The sequence below is a fragment of the Hippoglossus stenolepis genome, chromosome 4 (assembly GCF_022539355.2).
Source record: "Hippoglossus stenolepis isolate QCI-W04-F060 chromosome 4, HSTE1.2, whole genome shotgun sequence".
In the NCBI taxonomy this organism is placed as follows: Eukaryota; Metazoa; Chordata; class Actinopteri; order Pleuronectiformes; family Pleuronectidae; genus Hippoglossus; species Hippoglossus stenolepis.
This window is the reverse complement of record NC_061486.1, coordinates 14,648,082-14,672,207: the sequence shown is the minus strand read 5'-3', so window position 1 is coordinate 14,672,207 and position 24,126 is coordinate 14,648,082. Positions and strand designations below refer to the sequence as shown.

Here is a 24,126-nt window from a genome sequence, read left to right as displayed (position 1 = left end):
AAAGCAAGTAAGCATTTTTTTCGAGTTCAAATATTTCAACTTCAGCAAAGTTTGCATCTATTTGCGTCTTTACACTGATATTGTATGTAATCTCATTGCACGAAATTTGTGTTTCCCATTTGGTGCGAACATCCCATAACCATAATCTTTACCCTAACCTAAACCTTGCTCTAAACCAAACCCTTAAAGCAAGTCTTTACCCTCAAACAGCTCTTGGTCTAGGCCCAAAATGGTCCCCACAAAGAATCCATACAAGTACACACACAGTTATCCATACAATATGTTCAAAAGATTTCAATGAGCTTTACCAAACAGTAATAACGGGAAAAAAGTGTCTTCTTTGATATTGTGTCATTCACATGCACCTGTTTGCACAGATTAGTAGCCATTTGATTCATATAATTGTAGTCGGCGAAACCCCATGGGCTTGATCGTTGCTCTTGATGACAACAACAAGGCAGCTGGGGAGCTATTCTGGGATGATGGAGATTCCCGAGGTATTGTTGCCTTTTCTCATTTCAGCCGGTTTGTGTGTGTGTGTGTGTGTGTGTGTGTGTGTGTGTGTGTGTGTGTGTGTGTGTGTGTGTGTGTGTGTGTGTGTGTGTGAGACAGGATCATCTGCATCTTGTTATTACCGCTCATTGCAGGTGTTCTTTTATGAGCATCAAATGGAAGCACTTACCTCGTCAAACGCGAAGAATCAAATGAGTCATCGTGGCTGTTAAAACATCGTCAGTCAGCTCACGCACTTCAATAAACGAAGGACAGACACTCTGCTTTTCTGTGTGACTGTATTTCGGGAGTCAAACCAAACATTTACATCTGCTCTTCTTCTTTTTATTTACAGAAACAGTCAAAACAGGAAACCACATCCACTACACGTTCTCCGTTGACTACGTAAGTTTCCCCCTCACATGCCTGCACACCATCATTCGAATCCAGCCCACATATTCCTTCTGATCTGAAATTGAGTTCAAAGTTCAAAGCCACCAGAGACTTTCGACTTTCCCACTCCGGAACACCAAGCATGATTGATCCATGTTATACTGGTGTAGCTTTGTTGGATCAGGAACCCTATGTTCCCACATCACACAGCACTGAGGATTCCCTTGCATGTTTAATGTATGCCGGTGATGTTCTTCCTGTACGTTACACTGGGGGTGGAAGGGTTTACAGGCAGGAAATGTATTGGACCAGATGTTGGACTGATGGGCATGAGTTTGGAGAGCTCATAAGCTGGTTGCTTCAATTGTATTCTGTAGCCACGAGTGATGTAAGCTGGGACTGCTAAGTACACCGGAATAGACTCTTTTTTATCAATCTATCCCTCTGTACATTTAAAACATCCGTAATTAAAGGAAATGTCATGTGCTGCAGAACACAAACCAAGGCATAATAATGATAGAAATATCAATCGAAGAAGATGCACTTCAAATTATTCCTATATGTTTGTGTCCTCTACCTTTTAGGGAGTTTTGACAATGAAGGTGACCAAGGCTGGCTACAAGGACCCAAACAACCTTAAGTTCGAGAATATTACTGTCCTTGGGGTGCCTACTCCTCCTTTGAACGTCACTGTGACTCTCATTGGCACTGGATCACGTGGCCGATCTACCAGGGTGTTGCCCAACACCAACATACAGTACGATGGTGTCAAGAAGGTAAACTCACACATGCTCGGAGACATGGCCATGCACAAATGTAAAGTTTAAACATTAACCATTAATTCTTTCTTTCCCCTTTTCAAGACAGAAAAGTCTTGTGACGGCGGAAATGTTTACATTGTTGTTACATCAGTTTTTTTTGGCAGTAATATGACTTTTTATTATTACATTACGACTTTATTTTCAGAATATTATGACTTTTCTTACAGTTAATTACAACTTTATTCTCGTAACATTAGGATTTCTTGTATCTTTAAATTACGACTTTATTTTCATTAAATTACTTTTTCTTTTGTAAAATTACTTTATCTTGTACACCAACCACTTAAATTATGTCATTATTCGTGAGACCTCGGATATTTTTTTCCTTTAAATGGCCCTGATACTCCGTTGTAGGAAGTGTGTAGGCATATGACAGGTAATATTTCTTAAAGCAGTGCTAATGTTTTTTTAATGTTAAAAATGTATTATGCATTACTTTGTGTAAGGATTTTATTGAAGAACCTCTTGTGAAGTCCAGATTCTACTGTTTCCCTCCTCAGCTAAACAAATCATGTTCAGCATCTTTCAGTTTATTATTTGGGTCTCTTACAACTTTGTTTCCAGCAGCAGCATCAGGCAGCTCATTTCAGATAAGAACCTCTAAAAGACCGACCATACACTCATGACCTGCACTGGTCTGGCCTGGACTGGCATAGTTAGTAAACACAATGGAGTTTTTAGCTGCTAGTGGCTAAATATGTTTTCCTCGGGAGTTGATGGAGACACGACCAAGGCTAGTAAGAGAATGAGCATTATACTTTGATTCATCAAATCTAGTTTCCATTTTGTCTGAAAAACCTTGCTAGTCAAATGCAGGGTGGATGAGTTCTGCGGTGGCTATACCCTTGTAGACTTTTGCCATTTATTTCAATAGGACCAGGGATAAAAACATTCTTGTACATCTCAAGGTTAGCCTCTAAGTATAAGGAATGATAACAATTTACATTGGGTGAGGATTGTGAGAGCAAGAATGACAAATAGCAATGTCATTACGGTACATGCTCAGGGTTATGAACAAAAAGCGAGAGTCTATGAAGTGTCAAGAGGTGCAATTAAATAATACTATAGAGGTGTGCTTTGTGTGTGTTTGTGTGTGTACAATTGTGAGGAAACGTGTTTATGTGTCTGTAGTTGTGCTTGTTTGATCCTCAAGGTCTCTCTAGTCAGACACACAAACCTGCATTTATCAAATGACTCTCAGCGGTAATCATTTCTTGGGGGTGAAGGGTAAATGTGCTGTTAAACCTAAACTCTGCCTTGTCATTTCCATCCGTCTTTATATGCCTTCTCGGTCTGGGCCTTGAATATAGCTCACAGCCGCCAAACATCATTAGCTCGATATACACTCAAACAGAACAATACTTTACAATGCATGGGTCACATTGGCTGCCTGTGCTTTATTTCATTTTTTTTGACTTGATAGCATAATGTTTTATTACAAATAAGTTCCTTCCTGCAGTGCATGTAAAAAAAAGCCCCCCTTTACAGTCCTCATGCCATCTTTCTATTACTTCCTTTATTTTATCTTCTTCCTCATCTGTGGCGGATCTAGCATTCATACTAAATCAGGGGCCATAAAGGGGCCACAATTTACACAGAGGGGCCGATTGTATGTCTAACATCCGTGCACCATTCCTGATTCAGTAAGTTGCTCATTTGAGTCATTCCTAGTTTATTGTTAGCTCTATAGCTTTGAGCAAAGGCACATTGTTTAATATATTTTGAAAATATTTCCTTGTGCAAGCCCATTGTGTAATTAACATAAACATTCTTGACAACAAATTGTCATATTTAACATCATTTTTATTAATTGATTACTTTATTAAAATAAAATATATATGATTGACAGGGCACTTGAGCGGCCAATCAGATGTCAGCTTGGGCCAGTGCCCCCCCCCCTGGCCCCACCCCTGGATCCGCCCCTGTTTCTCCGCTTCCTGTTGCTTCCCTCTTTTCACTGCCTTTGAATTTCGTGTCTTTCTTTTGAAATAAACGTTTTCTGCTCTTGTGTGTCCTGCATGATGCATTTTTACACAAGAGAACTGTTGAACCGATTGAAAAAAAGACAAGCTGGATATCCTCTCACCAGGGTGTATTGTATTGTGTATGGCTGGACATCTAAACGACCAGTGCTCTCTGACCAGTTATATAACTGTTAGCTTAACCCTTTAGCTTGACCTTGTGCTGATCAAACTTGGCTGTAGTCACAATAACAAACACATACAGGGACGCACACACAAACGTCAGTGCTGTGGTTATAAAAGCTCTAGCAACTGCTGGAATAAACAGACCCTTCTGTTCCTGCCTCCGTGTATTCTTCATGCAAATCTCCTTCAACAACACCAGCTGAGGATGCATCGGATGGTGACTGTAGTGACTGGTGCTTCCATCCCGAGTGAAAGGGGCTCCTCAGGATATGTTGTGAGAATGACTCATAACTCACAGCAAAGGCTGTGGAAACAGCAAGGGAAATTAACAACTGTGGCTTTATTGATAGCCCACGCAACGTCAAACACACATTCACAAGCAAGCATGTGCTTACTTGAGGTTGTTCGCTCCCAGACAGCTTGAGAGGAAAGCTACCACGGTGGCATCCCCGGATTAATAATAACTGCAGCCTCATGTTCTCTTCTTCTTCCTGTACGCTTTCTCACATACACAGGTTCTGTTCCTGACCGGCCTCTCCCTGACCCTGGGGGAGACCCACCTGGTGCAGTGGGAACTGGAAACAGTGGAGACCCCGCGCTTTGACTGCTATCCAGAGGAGAATGCAGATGAGGCCAAGTGCAAGGACAGAGCCTGCATCTGGGCGGTGAGAAGTGACTCTAATATTGTCCCAACACTAAGTGTGTACACCTGTTTTATACATTCTGATAATGCCTACGCTTTCCTTTCTTTCCTCTCTCAGCCAAGCAGCATTGCAGGTCTTCCATGGTGCTTCTATCCAAAAGACTTTGGTTACACTGTTGACAGAGTGGAAGAAACCAACTCGGGCATGACACTTGGCATCACTCGCAACAAGAAGTACGGGAGCAGCGGTCGCCCCCAGTCACCGGACGTAGACACTCTGCGTGTTGAGATCCGTTACCACAGCAGTGACATGCTGCAGTTCAAGGTGTGCATGTGTTTGTTTGTGCACCAGTAGTTTTGCATCCTTTTACATAGCAGTGTTTGTGTCTCTCTGTGTCTTTCCCTTGTGTTTCTTATCTTCAGTGAACCCATCCCTCTTGCTCCACATAAGCACACAAATAAATTCTCTGACACCCTAAATTCGCCTTCTTTGTCCAGATCTGGGACCCAGCCATGGATCGTTATGAGGTTCCAGTGCCGCTGTCGGTTCCTGCTGCTCCTGAGACTGATGAGAGCAAGAGGCTTTACAAAGTCATTGTAATTGACAACCCATTCAGCATCCAGGTCATAAGGAAAACTACTGGGACCAAGATGTGAGTAGTTCAATTGTTTCAAGAGGGATTGCATTGTTGTTTTGTGTTCTAGATCTTTCATCCACCAGGTTTGAATTGATTGTTGTTTCTTGTCATTTGGATGAAATATAACAGGGATAAAAAAATTATATATATATATATAATATTGTATTTTATAGCACATATCAGAAAAAAATATACAAAGTGTTACAATGAAGTCAACAACATTTAAAATGACACAATTCCCCAAAACTATATGCGTAAAATAGCATTATCCTTTTTTTCCGAGCAGGATTCAAAGATGGCAAAGTTTTACCTATTACCTTTTTCATCAAAAAACATTACAGAAGATGTTTGGTGCCAGTCCAGGAAATCAATTCAAAATTTAAAATAACAATCTTAAAATGTATTCTGAACTTTATTAGCAGCCAGTGAAGTGCAGATAAAACTGGAGGGATGCGTTCAAATCCCCTTGTATCGGTAATAAGTAAGTCTGGTAACTGCAGATGATGTAGTGTGCTCCTGCTGAGACATGAGAACAGGCGCTACAGTAGTGTAAATGTGAAGAGAAAAGGGTTTTAATGACTGTAATAAAATCTTGATGAGAAGAGAAATATCCTTTATTTTAGAAATGGGTGTAAGCTGCATAAAGCCAGGATGGAAAACAATCTCAACCTGAGCATCAAATCAAAGTTCATAATCAAATAAAACACAGAAAGCCAAAACTATAAAGAATATGGTATCTAGAACTGAGAAGACCAAACAAGAGTCTGTTTTATCTGTGTTTCATTGAAGCAAATTCTCTGACACAGCTGTGGACGCACAGGCCTCGAGGGAAGCTAGAACACTGGGTTGGGAGGATATGAGTTGAAAATACAGGTATCATCTGCATAATAATGAAATTGGATGCTTATGGATGACATGACCTAAGGGGGCATAAAGGTAGAAAATTATAACAAATAACAGTTTGGTGTGTGTGTGGTCCACCATAATATATATATTATACTGCAGTTTGATCTAAAAGAACCAGAATTGAGAAGTCACCAGCATTCGTAGTGTAGAGTAGGTTGACCTTAAATAAGGCAGTTCCTGTACTGTGGAGAGCTCTGAAACCAACTTTGTGTGTAGTCTGTAGTAGCTGTGAGATCAGTTTTTCAAAAGGGATAAAAACAAGTGTTTTTTTGGAAGTGGCTGGACTAAGGTATGTTGAAAGCAGGAGTCAACAAACCCAGAGACCGTGAAGTGAAGTTAGTTTCATTATTCAGTTATTTCTTGGTGGTTTTATGTTCTGTTCCCACCAAACCCAAAGCAAGGTTTTGCTGACCAGTGTTCAATTTAATGATCTGCAAGCTGGGGTCTGTGCCAGGATCTGTCTCCAGCGAGTTTTGTTTGGCTTTTGCAACATCGGGTCAAATTTTTGCTGAAGTTCAAATATTTCAACTTAAGTGGGTAAAGCAAATAACAGGTTTATTTGTGCAGTTAATGTCGCCCAGTGTGACATGAATGTGCATCTATTTGCGTCTTTGCTTTGACTTTGTAATCTTAATGTCCAAACAATCTGATTCACGTTTGGTGTGAACGCAGCATTTTACAGCTCTTTGGTTGTATTTAAGGTGCGTGTATATCCACTAACTCTCTTGTAATTGTGATTATTAATAAAAATATATTTAGGTAATTGGTGACATAAGTTCAGGACTTTTACGACTTGTTTCTTAATTGACATGAGACTTTACTGAATGAAGGAATGTCTAACAAGTAAATGAATACTTAATGCTAAGTACTATTTAATGCTGCTGTAACCATTAAGGTAAATCATGCATTACGTGCCTAATATAGTTTTGACAAGCACAATACATTATCATTCCCTTAAAGTGGCCTCTGTTATTGACGTTTTCTGGAAGTTGGTGAATGGTCTTATGCAGAAAATTTGAATGTAGACTTGATGCATCAAGGAGACCAGAAGGTGAAACAATATACAAACGCTAATAGAGGGACATGAGCAATTGTGACCCCCAAGTCTGAAGCTGTCTCCCAAAGCATCCCCATATATCTTCCAAAGCATCCCCATATATCTTCCACAGCATCCCCATATATCTTCCGCTACTTGCGTCACCCATTCTAACAGCCCATCCATGAATGGCTAGAATTGCTGTCACTCTATGTTACATGGAGGTGTTCGCATCCCATTGGATAGTTAAGGCTAAAGTATGCATTCCTAAATCACATTGTGTCCTTACGTCTTGCCACTGGTGAAATACGCAAAAAAGTGAAAGTCGGTGAGAGTTGAAGTTGGTGCCTCTCTGTCTGGCGCATCTGAGTTAGATATGAAAGTCCCTAAGCGTAGACAATACAATGTACTGTTGGTTTGTCCTTTATCTTTAACCTGATATTTAGTACTGCTTAAAGATAGAAGGGAGTATCTGTGGAATTAGACAGGCACTAATCTTCCTGCACAGATATAATGTGTAATATACAATATACATAATAGAAAGTGGCATGTACGGTAATGTGTGAGGATGGTCAAAAATTCCTCAACAGCCTCTACATAGTCAACCGCTAGCCAATTTAGGCAATACACATGCTTCAAGCAATACATTGAGACATTGTATAAAAACTTATTTAAACCATTTACAACAAAAAACTTTTTTTCTCTGTGAGATTAAAGCAACGATCAGTTAACTCCTACTTTTACGAGTTCAGATATGTTCAGGAAGGTTGCACATCAGCAACTCAACTAGTTTCCTCTTATTCACCAATCATGATCGAAACAGTCGAGCAATGCGGTGTGATTTTGTAGTTACGGTTGAAATGTAAAAAGTTAGTTAAAGGAATCCCTGCAGTTCCTACGGGTTATTATGCCTATTTGTGTCTAGACAATAACACCCCCCCACCTCTCTCTCTCTCTCTCTCTCTCTCTCTCCTCATTGATTTGATCCTCTGTCACTTTTCTCAGCTGGGACACGGGTCCAGGTTTTACTTTCTCAGACATGTTCATCCAGATATCTACCCTTCTGTCATCGGAGTATGTCTACGGCTTTGGAGAGACAGAGCATCCCACCTATAGGCACGACCTCAACTATCAAACCTGGGGCATGTTCTCCAAGGACCAACCTCCTGGCGTAAGTACCACACTGAAGCACATAACCTTACACACGTACACACACATGAAAAATGAATACAGATTCAGTTATCATTCTACACTTAATGCCAGTTCTGTGCTTTTGATGGCGCAGAGCACCGTGTCTTTAACATCATATTGTCTAGAGACCGCAGAGTTGACTTGAGAACAACCTTCCTGCACAGTGTGTAAACTTCTCTCCCTCTCACGACACTTTGATGTGGTTTTAGAGTGTCATCATGTTTCCCTACCAGCGTCAAGGCAGGACCGGATGCGTTTCCACCTGCATCAGCATATCAAGCCTAATTGCTGAGCTTTGAAGACAGCTCCACAGCGTTCAAACAAATGTTACGGGGCCCTCAGAGAGCAAGGGCATTAGAGTTAGGGGGGGGAAAGTGGGAAAGACATGAAGAGATGAAAATGAGATAAGATTTTTTTTTTTAGAGGAGACAGGATGACATGGACTGTATATACACTAACTGGATAAGACAGCACTTTAAATAGGAGTACATGAATCATTTTATATTGGTTTACTGGATAGTGTGGAACTCGTTATAGTCAAATCCTTATTTCCTGTAGTCATAACACACAGTCCACTTTTTGCGATAGTAACTTGTGTATTAAATGTCATATTGTGTAAACTGTTAGCAGCCATTGCCTCTGCTAAATCTGTTGGAGGTTCTTTGCACCAATGTGAAATGACCTGTGCAAATGGCTCTGAACCACAGCCTTGCCAGTCAGTGAAGGTGACTTTAACGTTGCCAGGTTAAAAAAAAAGAACAAAAAGAAAACTTTCAGCGACTCAAATTGGGTAAATTCTACACAAATATGTGTATTTAAATACAGTTCAATAACACAGCTTAAAACCCATGGAAATTAACATTATAGAAAGTCAGTGACTACATTGCAAACTATCTGATTCAACTTTTGTGGTTAAGTTCTGATGTTCAAAATGTGTTCTTGTATCCAATAAGACACGCAATACTGTATAACTGATGGGAATAGAAGACCTTCAGTCATTAACTAGGCTGTCTGCCTCGGAGCAAATAGAGGAATGTTATTTTTTTAGAACAGTGACAGATTTGCAGAATCCACATCCTGTTGTATGTAGAAGAGTATCCTAAGTCAGACTAATGCACATCCATGTAAATGTGTCCAGAAGGAGAAGAAAGTCTGAAAGGCCATTGGAAGAGCCTGGAAGAGCTGTTGACATTTCTTCCTCATGAGTCAGGCCATCACAACATGTGAAAGCCCCACAGACACATGGAAACATCCAAACAAAAAGGACATAGAAACAGAGCTGCTCCTCGGAGCCATTATATTACAGTTTAACAACTTCTTATGCACCAACGGGTGCAGGAGAGTGCGTGGAGGCTGATAGAGTGTGACGTGCCCAGGAGTTTTCCTCGCGGAGCGGTGACATATGAAAGTGGCAGGTTTCCCCCGCCACCTTTCTCTCTGTTCCCCATCCACCCGTCTGTCGCGTCCCATCCTCGTCCTCATCTGAGCACTGAAGACAATACAGGGACCCACTTAGTAGTTACAGTAGAAACACGTGAAGTCCAAACTCAGTCACTAGCACAAGAAGAAAATATCGTAGTATTGTTATTGGCCCGAGGAAGTCCAGTGTTAACTTTGGTAAGATTTAGACACGTGACATTAGACACAATATTAATAAACTTTTAAAAAACAGGCGACCAGTGCTCTGTAGCAGCAGCGGCGGGGACTCAACGCAAATTAAATCATGTCAATTACGACAACAGCATGTGTACGACAACGACTTCCACAACTGATCCTTCAGTTTGGGGTTCTGCGTACTGAGTCGAGCTTCACTAAACAGGTGAACAGCTCTTTGTTCATCAGCGGTGGTGCAACTGCAGCGTTTTGTGGACTGAGACCAGCAACAGGTTGTTGCTTGCCATCGCTTAATTACTGGAGGTCACTTTTACAGTTTCAGAAAGAAAGCTGCAATCAGCATCACCACTGGCCAAGCAAACAGCCCGTTCCAAACAGGCAGGTTTAGAACGGGCATTGCACTAGTATGCGTAATTACTGAAGCGCATTCATGTTTGTACAAGCCCGAATCAATGCAAACAGTTTTAAACATGCATCTGCAAAAGACAGAGGTATATTCAAATATGATAGAGTGTTACTGATAATGGAAACAAAAGAAACAAAAGACTAAATGAATGCCTTCAGGCACACAAGCAGATTGATTAGACGGGCGTTCTAAACAATAAACCTTTGATAAAACATCAGAAGGAAGCTGTAATCAGTGTTAATAAGTGGCCAAGTTGAGTGTGGTAACCACCAACTACAGTTCTATCTTTCATTTGAATGTTCTGTATGCTGCATTTAGGACTCTCTGATTTTGTTATGGCACCCGGCAGCAAATCAAATCCCCAAATAACCTCTCTCTCTGTTGACGTCAAACTCAGGCCAGTTTCAATCCTAGTTTAATAGTAAAGTGTGGGCACAAAAAAATACAAACAGATATATATTTCCTTTTATAATATTGCGATTTTTTTCATTCTCATTCTGGGTAAACCATTGAATGTTGACAATGCTTGGAGCAAGCCTATTGTAGCATTGTATGTCGTACAAATAAATGCGATGTGAAGTGCCCTCTCAGATGTAAAGAAAAATGCTCATGAATAAACACATTGGTGCACAGGCCGACATTTGCACAAACCACAGAGCAGGCCAGCGTTTTAACCGACATACATCCCGTCTCTCTTTCCCTTTGATTCTCACTCTCATTCTCTCTGCTGCAGAACAAGATGAACTGCTACGGGGTGCATCCTTTCTATATGGGCCTGGAGACCACCGCCGATGCTCACGGTGTGCTGCTGCTGAACAGCAATGCCATGGGTGAGAGATGAGACGCACAAACACAGTCTCGTGCATATACATGTACACATGCACTGCCGTGCACCATATGAGAAGACAAACATTCCGCTCTCACACACACGTGCACATAATCCCACTGAATTATGTATGCAGTGAGCATTTATGTATTAATGAGTGACGCTGTTTTCCATGTTTAGAGCACATGTCCTTTGACAGGATGTGTCATATAAGGCCAACACAGTGCATTGAGCAATTTCTACTTATCTCCAATTTTGTGTAATGTACTCACATAATGAACACACACACACACACACATACATACAGCTATATCTATTCATTTCTTAGTGGCCCATTTTGTATAAATGGCCTGAATCTGCCTGTTTGCCTGTTGCCGTCAAGTTTTTCAAGCTGCAGACAAAAGCCCCGGAACGGCGCTTGATCGGCAGTCGTGAATCTCTCTGCGTGAACTCTTCAACAACCCTGTTGGACTGATCAGATTTCCAACCCGCTGGAAATCTAGTCAGAGTCAGCAACAACTCTGGCCAACTCCAGCCAATCAGAGCACAGGACGGGGTGAAAGTGGAGAAGGCACATATAGTGTTTTTGTGCCCCCTGATCTTTTACACTGGGCACGACTGTAATCTGAGAAATCATGCACTAAACTGGTCTGAGGGACAGAGTCGGATGGATGGGTTCGGACAGAAAAATGAGGCCCAGGATGCTCACCATTCTTTACAAGATGTCCACTGAAATATTTCACCTCCTCCAGCTTGATGCACCATATGAGCAGGGCGACACAGAAGGATCACCAGCTTCCCCTTAGTCTCTTCTCGTGTGTGTTTTTTTGATTATAATTACTGTGGGGACCAGTCTGGAATTTCTTCTGATGACCAATGTTGTAGTGTGAGACCCCCTCGCATGAACTCACAATGACCGCAAGACTCTTTGTTAAAACGGTTTAACTCAAACGACGTCATAAAATAAATACCAACTTTTACCAACCTAACCCTAACTTTTCAAAATGATTTTAAATCGAATATTTTCAGAAAGCACTATTTCATAAAGAGGATCATACTGTACCGTATGCTTGCTTCCCCCTTAAATACCGCACTGTAAATGTACAACACATGTTAATACGGACACCTACACTCATATTATTCTTACGGGACATTAATGTATTTCCTTTGTGTCCAGACGTGACTTTCCAGCCGACTCCAGCTCTGACCTACCGAACTGTGGGAGGCATCCTGGACTTCTACATGGTCCTGGGACCTACGCCTGAGATGGTGGTGCAGGAGTACACTGCAGTAAGTCTTCTGGTTTGTTTGTGTGTGCGTGCGTTTGTGTGTGTGTGTGCGTGCGTGTGCTTGTGTGTGTTTCTGCTCTAATGTGTCTGTGTGGTGTGTGTGTGTGCATATTTTGTGTCTGGCCGAGGGCTGCTGTTGATGGACTGCAGCAGCTGGGAGTTCCTCGCTTCATTGCGCTCTCTCATTTAGCCAATCTAAACACACACACACACACACACACACACACACACACACACACACACACACACATACACACACACACAATCAAACAAACACTTCATGGACACTGTCCTGTTTTCCAGCAAAATAACTTTTTTTGCCAATGTTTTCTGAACTGTTTTAACTTCCTTGTTTGTTTTTCTTCTCAACAGCTGATTGGACGTCCTGTTCTACCTGCCTATTGGTCTCTTGGGTTCCAACTCTGTCGCTATGGTTACAGCAATGACACGGAGATAGCAGATCTCTATAGAGACATGAGGGCGGCAGGTATACCCTATGTAAGTGCTCAGACAAGGATGTTTTCTTACCACTAAGAAGTAACACGTTTTCGTGAATCACTTCTAAGCACAGTGTCAACTTTTAAGTAATTTCCTTCTTCAGTGTCAACAGAAAATAATTCTTTGGAAGTGAAGAATCATTCATTTCTTTTTTTTTACATTTATTCATGATAGATATTTTGTAGCCTAAATCTTATAGTAATATATCATTGGTTTTATTTCTGGTAATTCCGCTCGTGCCGGGGACACAGAAAGAAGTAATGCAAATTAACCCACAATTAGGGCAGGGACAATTTCATTTGTCCACCCTACACATGGCGTTCTATTGGTAGGGGTATTTTGACGAACTTGTTGCTTAAAACAATCCAAGAGCAGAGGGGATATCAGAGAGCAGACATTTCTAACGCACACATCGTGACTGCGAGGAGATGAGCTGTGATCGAAGCACGAGCAGGGGCTGTTTAAGTGTGAGCGCAGGGTTTTGAGGGATGCAGTACAAACTCTAAAAGTGAAATCAATAAGTCCTGCACTCAAATTGAAAGACCGTGCTCTTGAAAAAAGATAGCATCAAAAAGAAACTCGTAAAATATCAACTGTACATCTACTCCAAATAAATTCCACTATCCTCACCTGCTTTTGCTGAGAGGCTGATGTCATTCAATCAGTGCCGTGGCTCAAGGAATATTTCCATCGCTCTCATCCAAGCGAATGCAATCTGGTTGCTTCCTCTTGTTCGCTGCACATGCACTCAGTGGAATAGACAGAGCCAAATCCAACACAGTATCTACCAATATTTTCCAATCTGGTTCACTGTATGTGAACAATAACTACATAAGACTAAATTAGATAAAAGTTACCGGGATAAAGCAAAATGGAGGCATTGACTTAATGGAGTACATTGAGTATGTCTCTTTCAACCTAATGAGATGTGACCTCTAATCTCATTTGAAATCCATTCCATTGTAGCTTCGTTGTAGCTCTAGACATCTCCGATTTTGTGAGAGAAACAGTAACTCTCTCTGACAGTAACAGTCAGATTTGAATAGCATTTTACAAAGCAGTTTGAATAACAACGTTTTTAGCTTCAAAAATAAAAAGTAATATTTAATCTGTGAGAGCACTGTGTCTATCCATGACAAGATGTCCGATGTAAAAACAGGAATCCCCTGAATATGCTTCCACAAAGCCGTAACCTGCAAGGAGCTGACGTCAGCCATAAAGAATCCTGCATCATTAACTGGAGTGAAAGAGGCAGAACATGCAGCTACTTACAAAGGCTACACATCAGGTGGCTTTACAGACTGATCTACCTTAAACTGCCGCAGATGAAGTTTTGATCTCACATAAGAGACATAAGAGCCACAAGCAAATGAAAACTCTCACAGTATCTCATGTGTAACCTGCATATTTTGACAAACTAATCATATTTACATGTATATAAGCAGGAATCTGACAAAATGTGAGATTATGTTTCTTAATTTAGTGACAAGAAAGTTGTTATACGGCGCACACATTTTGTTTTTTGTGCTGCAAACTAAACATTCATGCTGGTTTTAAGATCACATTTATAATCAAATGAATAAAAAATCTACATTTATGAGTGAAATATGAGTCACCCAGTGTTTCAAACCGTTTGGGATTTCTCTACATTATGACATATATATATATATAATTGAAAAAATTAACACCCTTTAATCAAAGGCCATTCGCCACCAGCGGCCACTCGTGACGGGGAATCTGGACAGCTGTGCTTGTTTTCAAATCTCATTTCAGATCAGATTTTTGGAATTTACAGGTAGAGTCACTTCAGCCAAAACTTAAGGGTAAAATTATACTTTAATATAAATACCAGTGACTCCTTGATTTGTTGATTTATTAAATACATCCACATTTGTTTCCAGCTCTGTGAAGTTCTGAGATCTGAATATACAGAAAATAGTCATTGTGGGAGTATAGTGACATGTATCATCTAATAACTCACTGTGATTTAGTCATAAGGCACAAAGGCTGGGGTATTATATTGGAAAATATTGCTTCTTTGAAATGAATTCCATGTGTCTTATTCTGGTTATTGTAATAAAACAAAATCAGTCCAACTTGAGTTTTATCTGACATGTCCTGCAGGATGTGCAGTACGCAGACATTGACTACATGGATCGTCAGCTCAACTTTGTCCTGGACCCAGAGTTTAAAAATCTGCCCGCCCTGGTTGACAGCATGAGAGGAGAAGGCATGAGGTTCATCTTCATTCTGGTAACGTTCTTATGTCATAATTTACAGATACAGTCACATGATTGGTGGACTCATTTGGTGAACCATAGTGCTGGTGTAAATATTCTATAGCGATTTTAAATGTCAGATTTTTACAGTATATCTGAAAATATTTAATGTTTAATTGCTGCATTGCTCGACGTCTCCTTTCACTTCACACTCAAGCATTGTGTGTGTTTTACTCCAGGATCCAGCCATCTCAGGCAACGAGACACGTTATTATCCTGCCTTTGAGAGAGGTTTACAAGCGGATGTCTTCATCAAATGGCCCAAAAACATCAGTGGTGATATCGTGTGGGGGAAGGTAAGAGGGAGTGGATGGACAAACTAACAACTGGAAAAACGCATTAGCATGCATTGATAAAGAGAACCTGAGAATGTCACAATCTTTTGCATTAAATGTGTGGTGATACGATTCATAATTTTCCTTTGCAGGTCTGGCCAGATTACCCTAATGTCACTGTTGATGAATCTCTGGACTGGGATACACAAGTACAGGTACACTTACATTTTAACTTCATTGACAGATAATATACCCAAGCCTCTGCTTTGGAAAGAATGCCTTAACATACCAACTACCAATATGCTACACATTATCTGTGTCCCAGTTAAGGGGCTGCCTCCTTCAGGGGATGCGGCCTACGCAGCCCACAACAGAGTTGGCCTTTGTGGGCCATATACTCTGTGAAGGCCGTATTTAAATGAGAAGGTCTGGTCTACAGAGGATTTCCAATTAGTTGCATTGTTACTTTGAGCAGGTGATAGCTAGCTCATTAGCTTCGTCAGTGGTAAGCTAGGAATCCTGGGATAGATTGGCCCGAGTATGATCCACTCGTTGGATCCTTTGTTGCCCGGGAATGGAACGACAAATTTGTCGGCAGTGTTTGAAGGCGCCTTCCAAATGGCACTGCTTAGCCACGCCACTATGACGCAATCGGTTTATACAGCCTCCAAAGGATGATGCCCCTGCATCGAAACACAGCTATTATCTAAAATTGCCCCTCATGCCATAATTAAGGAAATGCAGTGTAGACAATTAGAATAAATTAGATAATTCAGTTTCCAGCATTTGATTTACTGATGTTTTAATTGTCATTATCATTTGTTTTCCAGCGCTACAGGTCATACACAGCATTCCCCGACTTCTTCCGCAAAGCAACGGCAACATGGTGGCGTCAGGAAATCAAGGATTTCTATGAGGGCACTATGAAGTTTGACGGCATCTGGATTGTAAGTGAAAGAAAGAGAAACTTCAGATGAACTGAGTTCCACTCTCACTCTGCCTGATTTTTTTTCTATAATCTGTTCTAATTTGTAGGACATGAATGAACCTTCCAGTTTTGTCCATGGAACAGCTGAAGGGAAGTGTCTCGGTAATCCACTTCTAGAGAACCCCCCGTATATGCCACGTAAGACACACACAGCACTATCCTTTTGAGAATGTTTACATAGTGACCACATTGTCAGAGGTGTGACTTTAAAGGTGTGTGTGTTTGTGCGTTTCCTTCCAAAAGCCTTGGAGTCTAAACATCTTGGCTTGAACCATAAGACTATTTGCATGAACAGCGAGCAGATTCTCAGTGATGGGAAGAAGGTCAGACACTACGATGTCCACAGCCTGTATGGCTGGTCCCACACCAAGCCTACCTATGAGTAAGCAAATATATATTCATATTCATATTTATGCACGTGCCTGTTTTTCCGTGTAAAGATGTGTATTTTTATCAGATTTATATGGGTTTTTTTCACATGTTTATCCATCAGCACAGACTTATTGCTTTCATGTTCAGAGTTTGTAATGCTTTTACTCAAAACCCTGTGCTCACACTCAAATAACCCCTGCTTGTGCTTAGGTTTGCTCTGCTTGTGCTCGCATTGGGCACACACACTCACATTCTTTTTCTTTTGTGCTTGGATTTTTTTGTGCAACAAGTCTGTCAAAAATCTTTAATTAACTGAATGCCAGGTGAAGTGTTGACAAATGTATCCCGCTCTCGTTACGGGTGCATTATCTTTACTTCCTTAAGAGTTTCGTATGGGAGTGCAGGAACATGGTTAATGTTTCACGCTAGCACAGAAGCAGCATCAGCGTGAGGAGAAGAGCTGAAGCTGGAGTAAATGCATATGTGACCACACGCGCACAATTGGAGAACATGAAGAGCAAATTTAAGCACAAGCAGGGGCTATTTGAGTGCAAGTGCAATAACATACCCCATAATGTTGTTATTCTGTACTTTACCAGGTAAATAAATCCCCCTCATCAAATAAATAATTTCCCTGTAAGAAGACATATTTATTCTTTATTCAAAAATTGTGTTGAGAAAGTATAAGCTCAGTTATTTTTATTGTATTTCTGCTAACAGCAGCAAACAGGATACATATTCGTGTTGCCCAGACAACATTAGAAAAATGCTAATTATTTTAATTATCACAATCCTACATAATCAGCCTACAGATGAAGTGAAGTTGAAGAGAAAACACATTCAGGAAGGAAATGCAGCCACAGGAAATGTGTGGCTGATATCTTCCAGTTATCCACAGAAATATGGTCTCATCAAATCTTTATGGTAATAATCACCAATGTGAAACTTCATTGGTCCTCACAGTGAAATTATCTTCTTACCACAGGGGAGATAGACTGCAGATTTATCTACCGACGAGCCGCAGAATGCTTGGCACCATCGGCCCTTGAGCCCAGTTGGGTTTAGCTCAGGAATGATTTCATTTTAGCACCATGTTGAATTTAACAATCACAATTAATTGGCTAATTTGCTTCTAAAATGAATGTACTTTACTGAAGAGGGAAGGAGACGCTTTTACACGCTGCTTGTTGCCAGTTTGTGAGTTTGAATCTCTGTCTTCCTGTGCAGTGCCCTGCTGAATGTGACAGGCAAAAGAGGCATAGTGGTGACGAGGTCCACTTACCCCTCCAGTGGAAAATGGGCTGGACATTGGCTGGGAGACAATTCTGCCAGCTGGGACCAGCTGTACAAATCCATTATAGGTATATACAGAGATTAACATGTCATAATCTTTCAAAATTTGTTGAAAAAGTTGAAATTTTGTACTTGGGAGCGTGACTTGATAAAGTAAGATGAAGTATTTTTACTGATATTTGATTTTACTTTTACAAGAGAGATTGAGAGACAAGAATAAACGGTATCAACAGTAAAAGTAATGAACAGACAAACACATAAATGTAAAACACATAAACTTGATCCTACTGTTTATGTGATAAAACTGCACACAGAAAAACCTAGACTCAAGAGATTTTACCACAACTTTGAACACACTGAGCATTACTAGGTTTTGAAGTTGAAAATCAATCTGTACTTATTCCCAGCATTAGGTTCCGAAAAATGAAAAGCTTTATTTGCCTATTCAGTCCGGACTTTGGGAAAAACTAAATAGCAAAATGTCCATTGAACAAATACTATGACCTCCATAATTCCAGTTTGAAAGATTTGCCCAGTTGGTTTTGCAAATGAACACATACCAATGACTGAGGCGATGCACACATAAGGGAGAGCAATTTGGTTAGAACAGAACTTATTCTGAAGTCAAATCCCAGTAAGAGGCTTAGCTTATTTGTAACATCCTGAATGTGCACCTTAAGAGACAAATGGTCATGAATAAAGAACCCTCGCTATTTAAAATGAGATACTCTCTCACTTTGTTCCCCATTTCTCTGACGACTTGGTGCTTTCAAGCTGTCTGACACACTGTAAAGAATCTTTCGTGTGGCATAACTTTCCATTTTCCTTTGCTCTGCAGGCATGATGGAGTTCAGTCTGTTCGGCATCCCTTATGTAAGTATAATCATCTGATCTTGGATTTGACAAGGCATAATCTTATTGATGTGACCTTGTCCTCTCTAAGTAGATTACGGCTGCTGGAATGATGCTGTTTTGTTTCTCGAGACCCTTTGATCAGAGGACATCTTCAGACACACCGCAAAGTGTGTTTTACAAGCCCCACCCCCCGACCAGGGCCGTGCTTCACCGCCTATACACATTTGTTTTTAATTAAGTAGTCATTGTTGTCCTGGCTCTCGCTGCCTTTGCCTCTTCACCCCTTGTGTCTCTTTGTTGTTATTTCTGTCTCTGTCCTCTTAGATCTGCTCAGAGTGTCTAATAATAAAACTATAATCTGACACCATATCAATCCCTGTATGGAAGAACACATGCATTGCTCACAGCCCGGTCATAGGGTTAGACACACACACACACATATCAACATCCTTTTCTTTGGCGGTGACTTGCTCAAGGGCACTTCAGAAACAAGATGCTTGCGGCGATAGTAGTGTGACCTGTGATCAGACGATGCTCGCTGTAGTCACACCAGCCTTCCTGGTGCTTACATGTTGTTACTTTCTACCCATCACACACGCGCACGCAGACACGCACAGATCCACTCAGACTGTCCATCAATCTCTTTCAGACTGGGGCAGACATATGTGGCTTCTTCAATGCAGCTGACTATGAAATGTGTCTCCGCTGGATGCAGCTGGGGGCCTTCTATCCATATTCACGCAACCACAATGGCAAAGGAAACTGGGTGAGTGACCACGAGAAACATGCTCACAAATAATCAATCAATCAATCAAATTTTACTCAGCACATATTCACAGTTCACAATTTGCCCCATAGGGCTTAACAATGTGGGGAAAAACTACACAAAAAACCCAAAAGATTTTAACACAGAAACGCAGAGTCAGTCCCAAGAGAGGGACCTGTCTCCCAGGTTGGACAAAAGTGAAGTAGATTCTGAATGTAACAGAGCACGTCGACAAAATACCAATATTTACAATCACCATCTAAACAAAAGAAAATGTCTGACAGAGGTTAAAGGAGCAGTAATGATAATTGTAATGATCCGGGTATGGTCAGTAATAGTAGTACGTGTGAGTTGGTATGTTGTGTATCGAAGAAATCTAGTTGTAATCATAATCCATGATCAGCTGCCATCACGATCCACGATGTGGAGCCGCCATCCTGGATCTGAAGTCAAGATAGGAGATGTGCTCGGCTCTAAACCAATTTAAATCCAGTTTACTACCCAAAAATTCATTTCAGTTTATTTTACACTGATGACCAACTGGTAACCACAAGTTGACTGTTCTGCTTAAAATACATCAACCCCCCCCCCCCAAAACAGAATGAACCTTTAAGGGTATTTCCAATTTCACAAAATTATAAAAAATATACAATGATAACAATGGAGAGTAAATTTAATTCTTTTTTTTTATATGTTAATGCAGTGAAAAGGGTTACACTTTTTATACACAGGCTCAACATATACAGCATGGGGCCTACTTCAGCCTCAAAGTGTAATGGGAAATAAAGCAGCACAGTACAATGGATCTATATGAGCCGGCTCTGCTTTACAACTCCACAAAGGCTGAATCCTTTCAGAAGCTATAAAAGCCACTTTCCCTGACCTTAAATGACTGGTGCTAAATGTGGTCCACATAAATCTACATGAGTTACATAATCATATCCCTGTTCTCTGAAAGTATAAGGACACATGTTCCAAATACAGTAATTAAAAAAAGAAACCAAGTTGCTTTCTCTCTCTCTTAATCTGTGTCTGACATATACACACACACAACAGACACACACAACAAGATAGACCTATTTGGCGGTGTAGTGTCGGTGGCATTCATTCTAGCGGTGACCTTTAAGAGCGTTGGAACACATCTGAGAAATCCAATAACGCCCGTCCGGAGATCGATCCCACCGGGCGAAATTTCTCTACACTGGAGTCTGCAATAAGAGACAGGACACACTTGTGTGTACGCGTGTTTGTGTGTGCATGTGAGTGTTGGGGAGGGGGTAATGGCATGGAATGGGGATCTAATTGAATTCTCAAGGTGATCTGGGCACCATTGCACACCACCTATCCTCGACGCACGTGTGCGCGCACACACACACACACACACACACACACACACACCATGATTCCAATCATTTAACAATGCCTTGCAAATGGGGGTTTAAACATGGAGAAATTTGACAAGAAAAAAGAGCACATGATGAGAAGGCGGCGCAAAAAATACAGTTTGAGTGGAATTGATAAAGTCAGGGAAACAAAGTTAAAGGGGCAGAGAGAGAACTGGTGCAAGAGCGGGACATACAGGTGTTTATACCAAACAGGAAAAGAAGAACAGAAGAATGGAGAGGATGAATACTGACAAGTAGCAGAGATAAAGGAATGAGGGGGACGAGAGAAGTTCAGAAGCTGTGAGATAGAGAAGGAGGAAAATGATGCAGTGATGAAACTGGTGGGTTTAAGGGTGGTGATGAGGATGCGAGAGCTGGGGCAAGGCTGAATAAACAATTCACCAATTTTGAAACATCAGGGTTCAAGTCAAATTAAAAGTGGTGAAAGGATTAAAAACACTAAAAGAAGAGCAGAGAAAAGGGAATCACTGTCAGTTAAGGACGTGGTCTGCTGTGTGTTTTTTTCTTTACTTTCAGTCAGCCATATCAAATCCACAATCATCAGACAGTTAGCGACTGTATCCTCCAGTCTGCTTAACAAGGCGTTTGACAACAAAGTATTAACACCACAGACCAGACTGGAGGGTACACAAGGTCAGAGACGGCAGAGAGAGAGAGAGAGGGGCGAGCTTTTGCAGAGTCATTCCCAGAGCTCCGTCACGCCTAGCGTCTCTCTGCCCTCAGACAACTTTCAATGTTGACCTCGAGATAATTTCACTGCGCCAGCAATATACTGCAGTGTCCACAGTCGTATGGGAACAATGCAAAATTAATTAAACAAGATGTATTCTCCGCCGAGCCCGCTCCAGCGGCGTAGTCATATTCCAGTCATGTATATTATTATTATTCACCCAAAGGGACGTATTATTGTTCCTCTAAATATATTTTCTGATGTGAGGCTCTGCAATGCAAAACAGAAAGTCTGAGGTTTATGAGACGGGCCCAGGGAGCAGATCTCAGACAGATAAATGAAGAGAAAGACCAAGTGGAGGAGAGAAAAGATGAGGTGGGCTGACACAGGGAGATATCGTCTTTTTTTTCTCTTCCTCGAAGCTGTGCGCGTAAGAACGTGCACGCACGCATACATTTATGCCTCCAATCAGTGTGTGTCACAAGGCCTTTTGCCACAATAAATGTGGCCATAAATTAGGCGGATTCATGAGATGGATTCTCTGTCTGCTCCTTGCTCCTCTGCACTCCCTGCTCACATCTCTTCATCAACTCCTCCACTGGGTTTCCACAGATGAAAAGTCTACCTTGAGGGGCCCGACAGACAGTGGGACAACTGTCAAGCAATGCACGATTTGTGAGAGTGACTGAATGTTAAAAAGTTGGAGGGGGGGAAAAAACAGGGAGAATTTCTTGTTATTAGGTTTTTTCTTATTGGCTGATTAACAATTCATCCTCATATTTGTCCTCAAATTGCTTGCTTTTTTGGTTCAAATAGCTAAAATCCAAAGATATTTTATTCCTAAAGGCATAACACAAAAACAATTTCTTTGTTTTTTAAGGCAAAGAGGTCAAACTAACTTTGAAAGACAAATGGTTAACATATGTGAGAGGGGTACTGGTCCACGTCCTGTATGAACATCCAGCTTTATACACACCTGGGTAGGTCACTGCTATTGAATACTTGGTGAGGATATGATATTTGAGCCTTGATCAGGTACCATGCAACATCTTTTACAGTACTTGCACTAACACCAGTAAGTCTGCACAGCATTTTCTGTAGTAATTATAGTGTTTGGTACAACATAATATAATTAAATAGCCATGCAGTTAACTTCACTATGATCATCAGTCAACATACTGTATCAGTGGTCATCCCCACATTTATTTGCAAGATGTAATCTCTATTCCTATCTTAAACTTTCTGGTTATTGTGAAAGACTTGGACACACAACCACAGCCATGCATCATGCTTAATCCTGTGTGATATGAACTGTATAAGACCCGTTGAACCCTGCAGCGACAGATAGAGACAGACAAAAAAGGGAAAAAGAGGGATGTCTTAATAAATTACTTTAACCACCTAGAGGGGCACTTAGTAGAGTGCATACCTCCGCCAAGGCCCAACAGTCCCCTGCGAGAAACCTTATTTAAATTCACTCCATCCAGATTTTTATTTGAATCTGCACCAAATCACACACACTCATGAATATCGGTCCCGGTAAAGATGTCACCAAAATGTTGCGGGTTCTGTCCTGACCCATACTGCATCTTTCCTCTAAGTCGTTCACTGGTTTTTGCGCAATCATGCTAACTAGCAAACCAAATCACCTAAACAAATGCACAACAGCTCTTTGGCAACGGTAACAATTAAAACCCAACTTGAGTCAGAAGCTTAAAGCATCAACCGGATACCTTGTCTGGACTAATCCAGTTCAGGCTGGGAAGCAGAACTCAAGTGTCGATGTTTATATTCACATTAATATGCATTAGTACCTGTTTATCTCCAAGTCATTTCATTGGTCTCTTGCTCTTTACTACACACACAACTTGTGTGATGAGTACTTACCCCTGAACACTTCCAATTGTGAGGCATGAGCGTGCACAAGGAGTGTGTCTGGAAAGGGAAGCAGGTGTTAGAACTCCTGGGTTTCCACATAATTACAATCCTCTGAATACACTCAGAAAATTACACGATAATCTGGCAAACTCCTTAGGTCATAAGATAATAGAGATGTTCTGAATTCAATCATAAGCTGTTAGGCCTGTACTTAGTAACCACCGGGCTACGGTCAATAATTATTATCAAATCCGAAGGTACACACCTGGACACACACACGCACGCACGCACACACACACGGTATCATAAGGAGGAGCATATGGTGATAACATGGTCCGGCTGAAAATCTTCATGATCCTCTGTGTGTGTGTGACCAGACCCTGATTTTTGTTCTTACTGCAGCTCCAGAAAAACGGAGCTAAAACATTTAAATCTTCCTGTAGT

The 24,126-nt window shown here is 41.1% G+C and overlaps 1 protein-coding gene across 3 annotated transcripts in view; it reads left to right on the top strand.

Moving 5' to 3' along the window:
* si (sucrase-isomaltase (alpha-glucosidase)) overlaps positions 1 to 24,126 on the top strand; it is a 74,767-nt gene that overhangs the window by 36,363 nt on the left and 14,278 nt on the right. For all 3 annotated transcript variants that reach the window (XM_035154466.2, XM_035154464.2, XM_035154465.2), the window contains exons 22-40: positions 409 to 497; positions 848 to 897; positions 1,470 to 1,661; positions 4,369 to 4,518; positions 4,615 to 4,821; positions 4,995 to 5,149; positions 8,082 to 8,247; positions 11,021 to 11,117; positions 12,291 to 12,403; positions 12,775 to 12,900; positions 15,025 to 15,153; positions 15,359 to 15,475; positions 15,607 to 15,669; positions 16,285 to 16,401; positions 16,490 to 16,580; positions 16,686 to 16,824; positions 18,042 to 18,175; positions 18,946 to 18,980; positions 19,612 to 19,728. In XM_035154466.2, the coding sequence (XP_035010357.2) occupies positions 409 to 497; positions 848 to 897; positions 1,470 to 1,661; positions 4,369 to 4,518; positions 4,615 to 4,821; positions 4,995 to 5,149; positions 8,082 to 8,247; positions 11,021 to 11,117; positions 12,291 to 12,403; positions 12,775 to 12,900; positions 15,025 to 15,153; positions 15,359 to 15,475; positions 15,607 to 15,669; positions 16,285 to 16,401; positions 16,490 to 16,580; positions 16,686 to 16,824; positions 18,042 to 18,175; positions 18,946 to 18,980; positions 19,612 to 19,728 (2,287 nt within the window). The remainder of the gene's footprint in view (positions 1 to 408; positions 498 to 847; positions 898 to 1,469; positions 1,662 to 4,368; positions 4,519 to 4,614; positions 4,822 to 4,994; positions 5,150 to 8,081; positions 8,248 to 11,020; positions 11,118 to 12,290; positions 12,404 to 12,774; positions 12,901 to 15,024; positions 15,154 to 15,358; positions 15,476 to 15,606; positions 15,670 to 16,284; positions 16,402 to 16,489; positions 16,581 to 16,685; positions 16,825 to 18,041; positions 18,176 to 18,945; positions 18,981 to 19,611; positions 19,729 to 24,126) is intronic.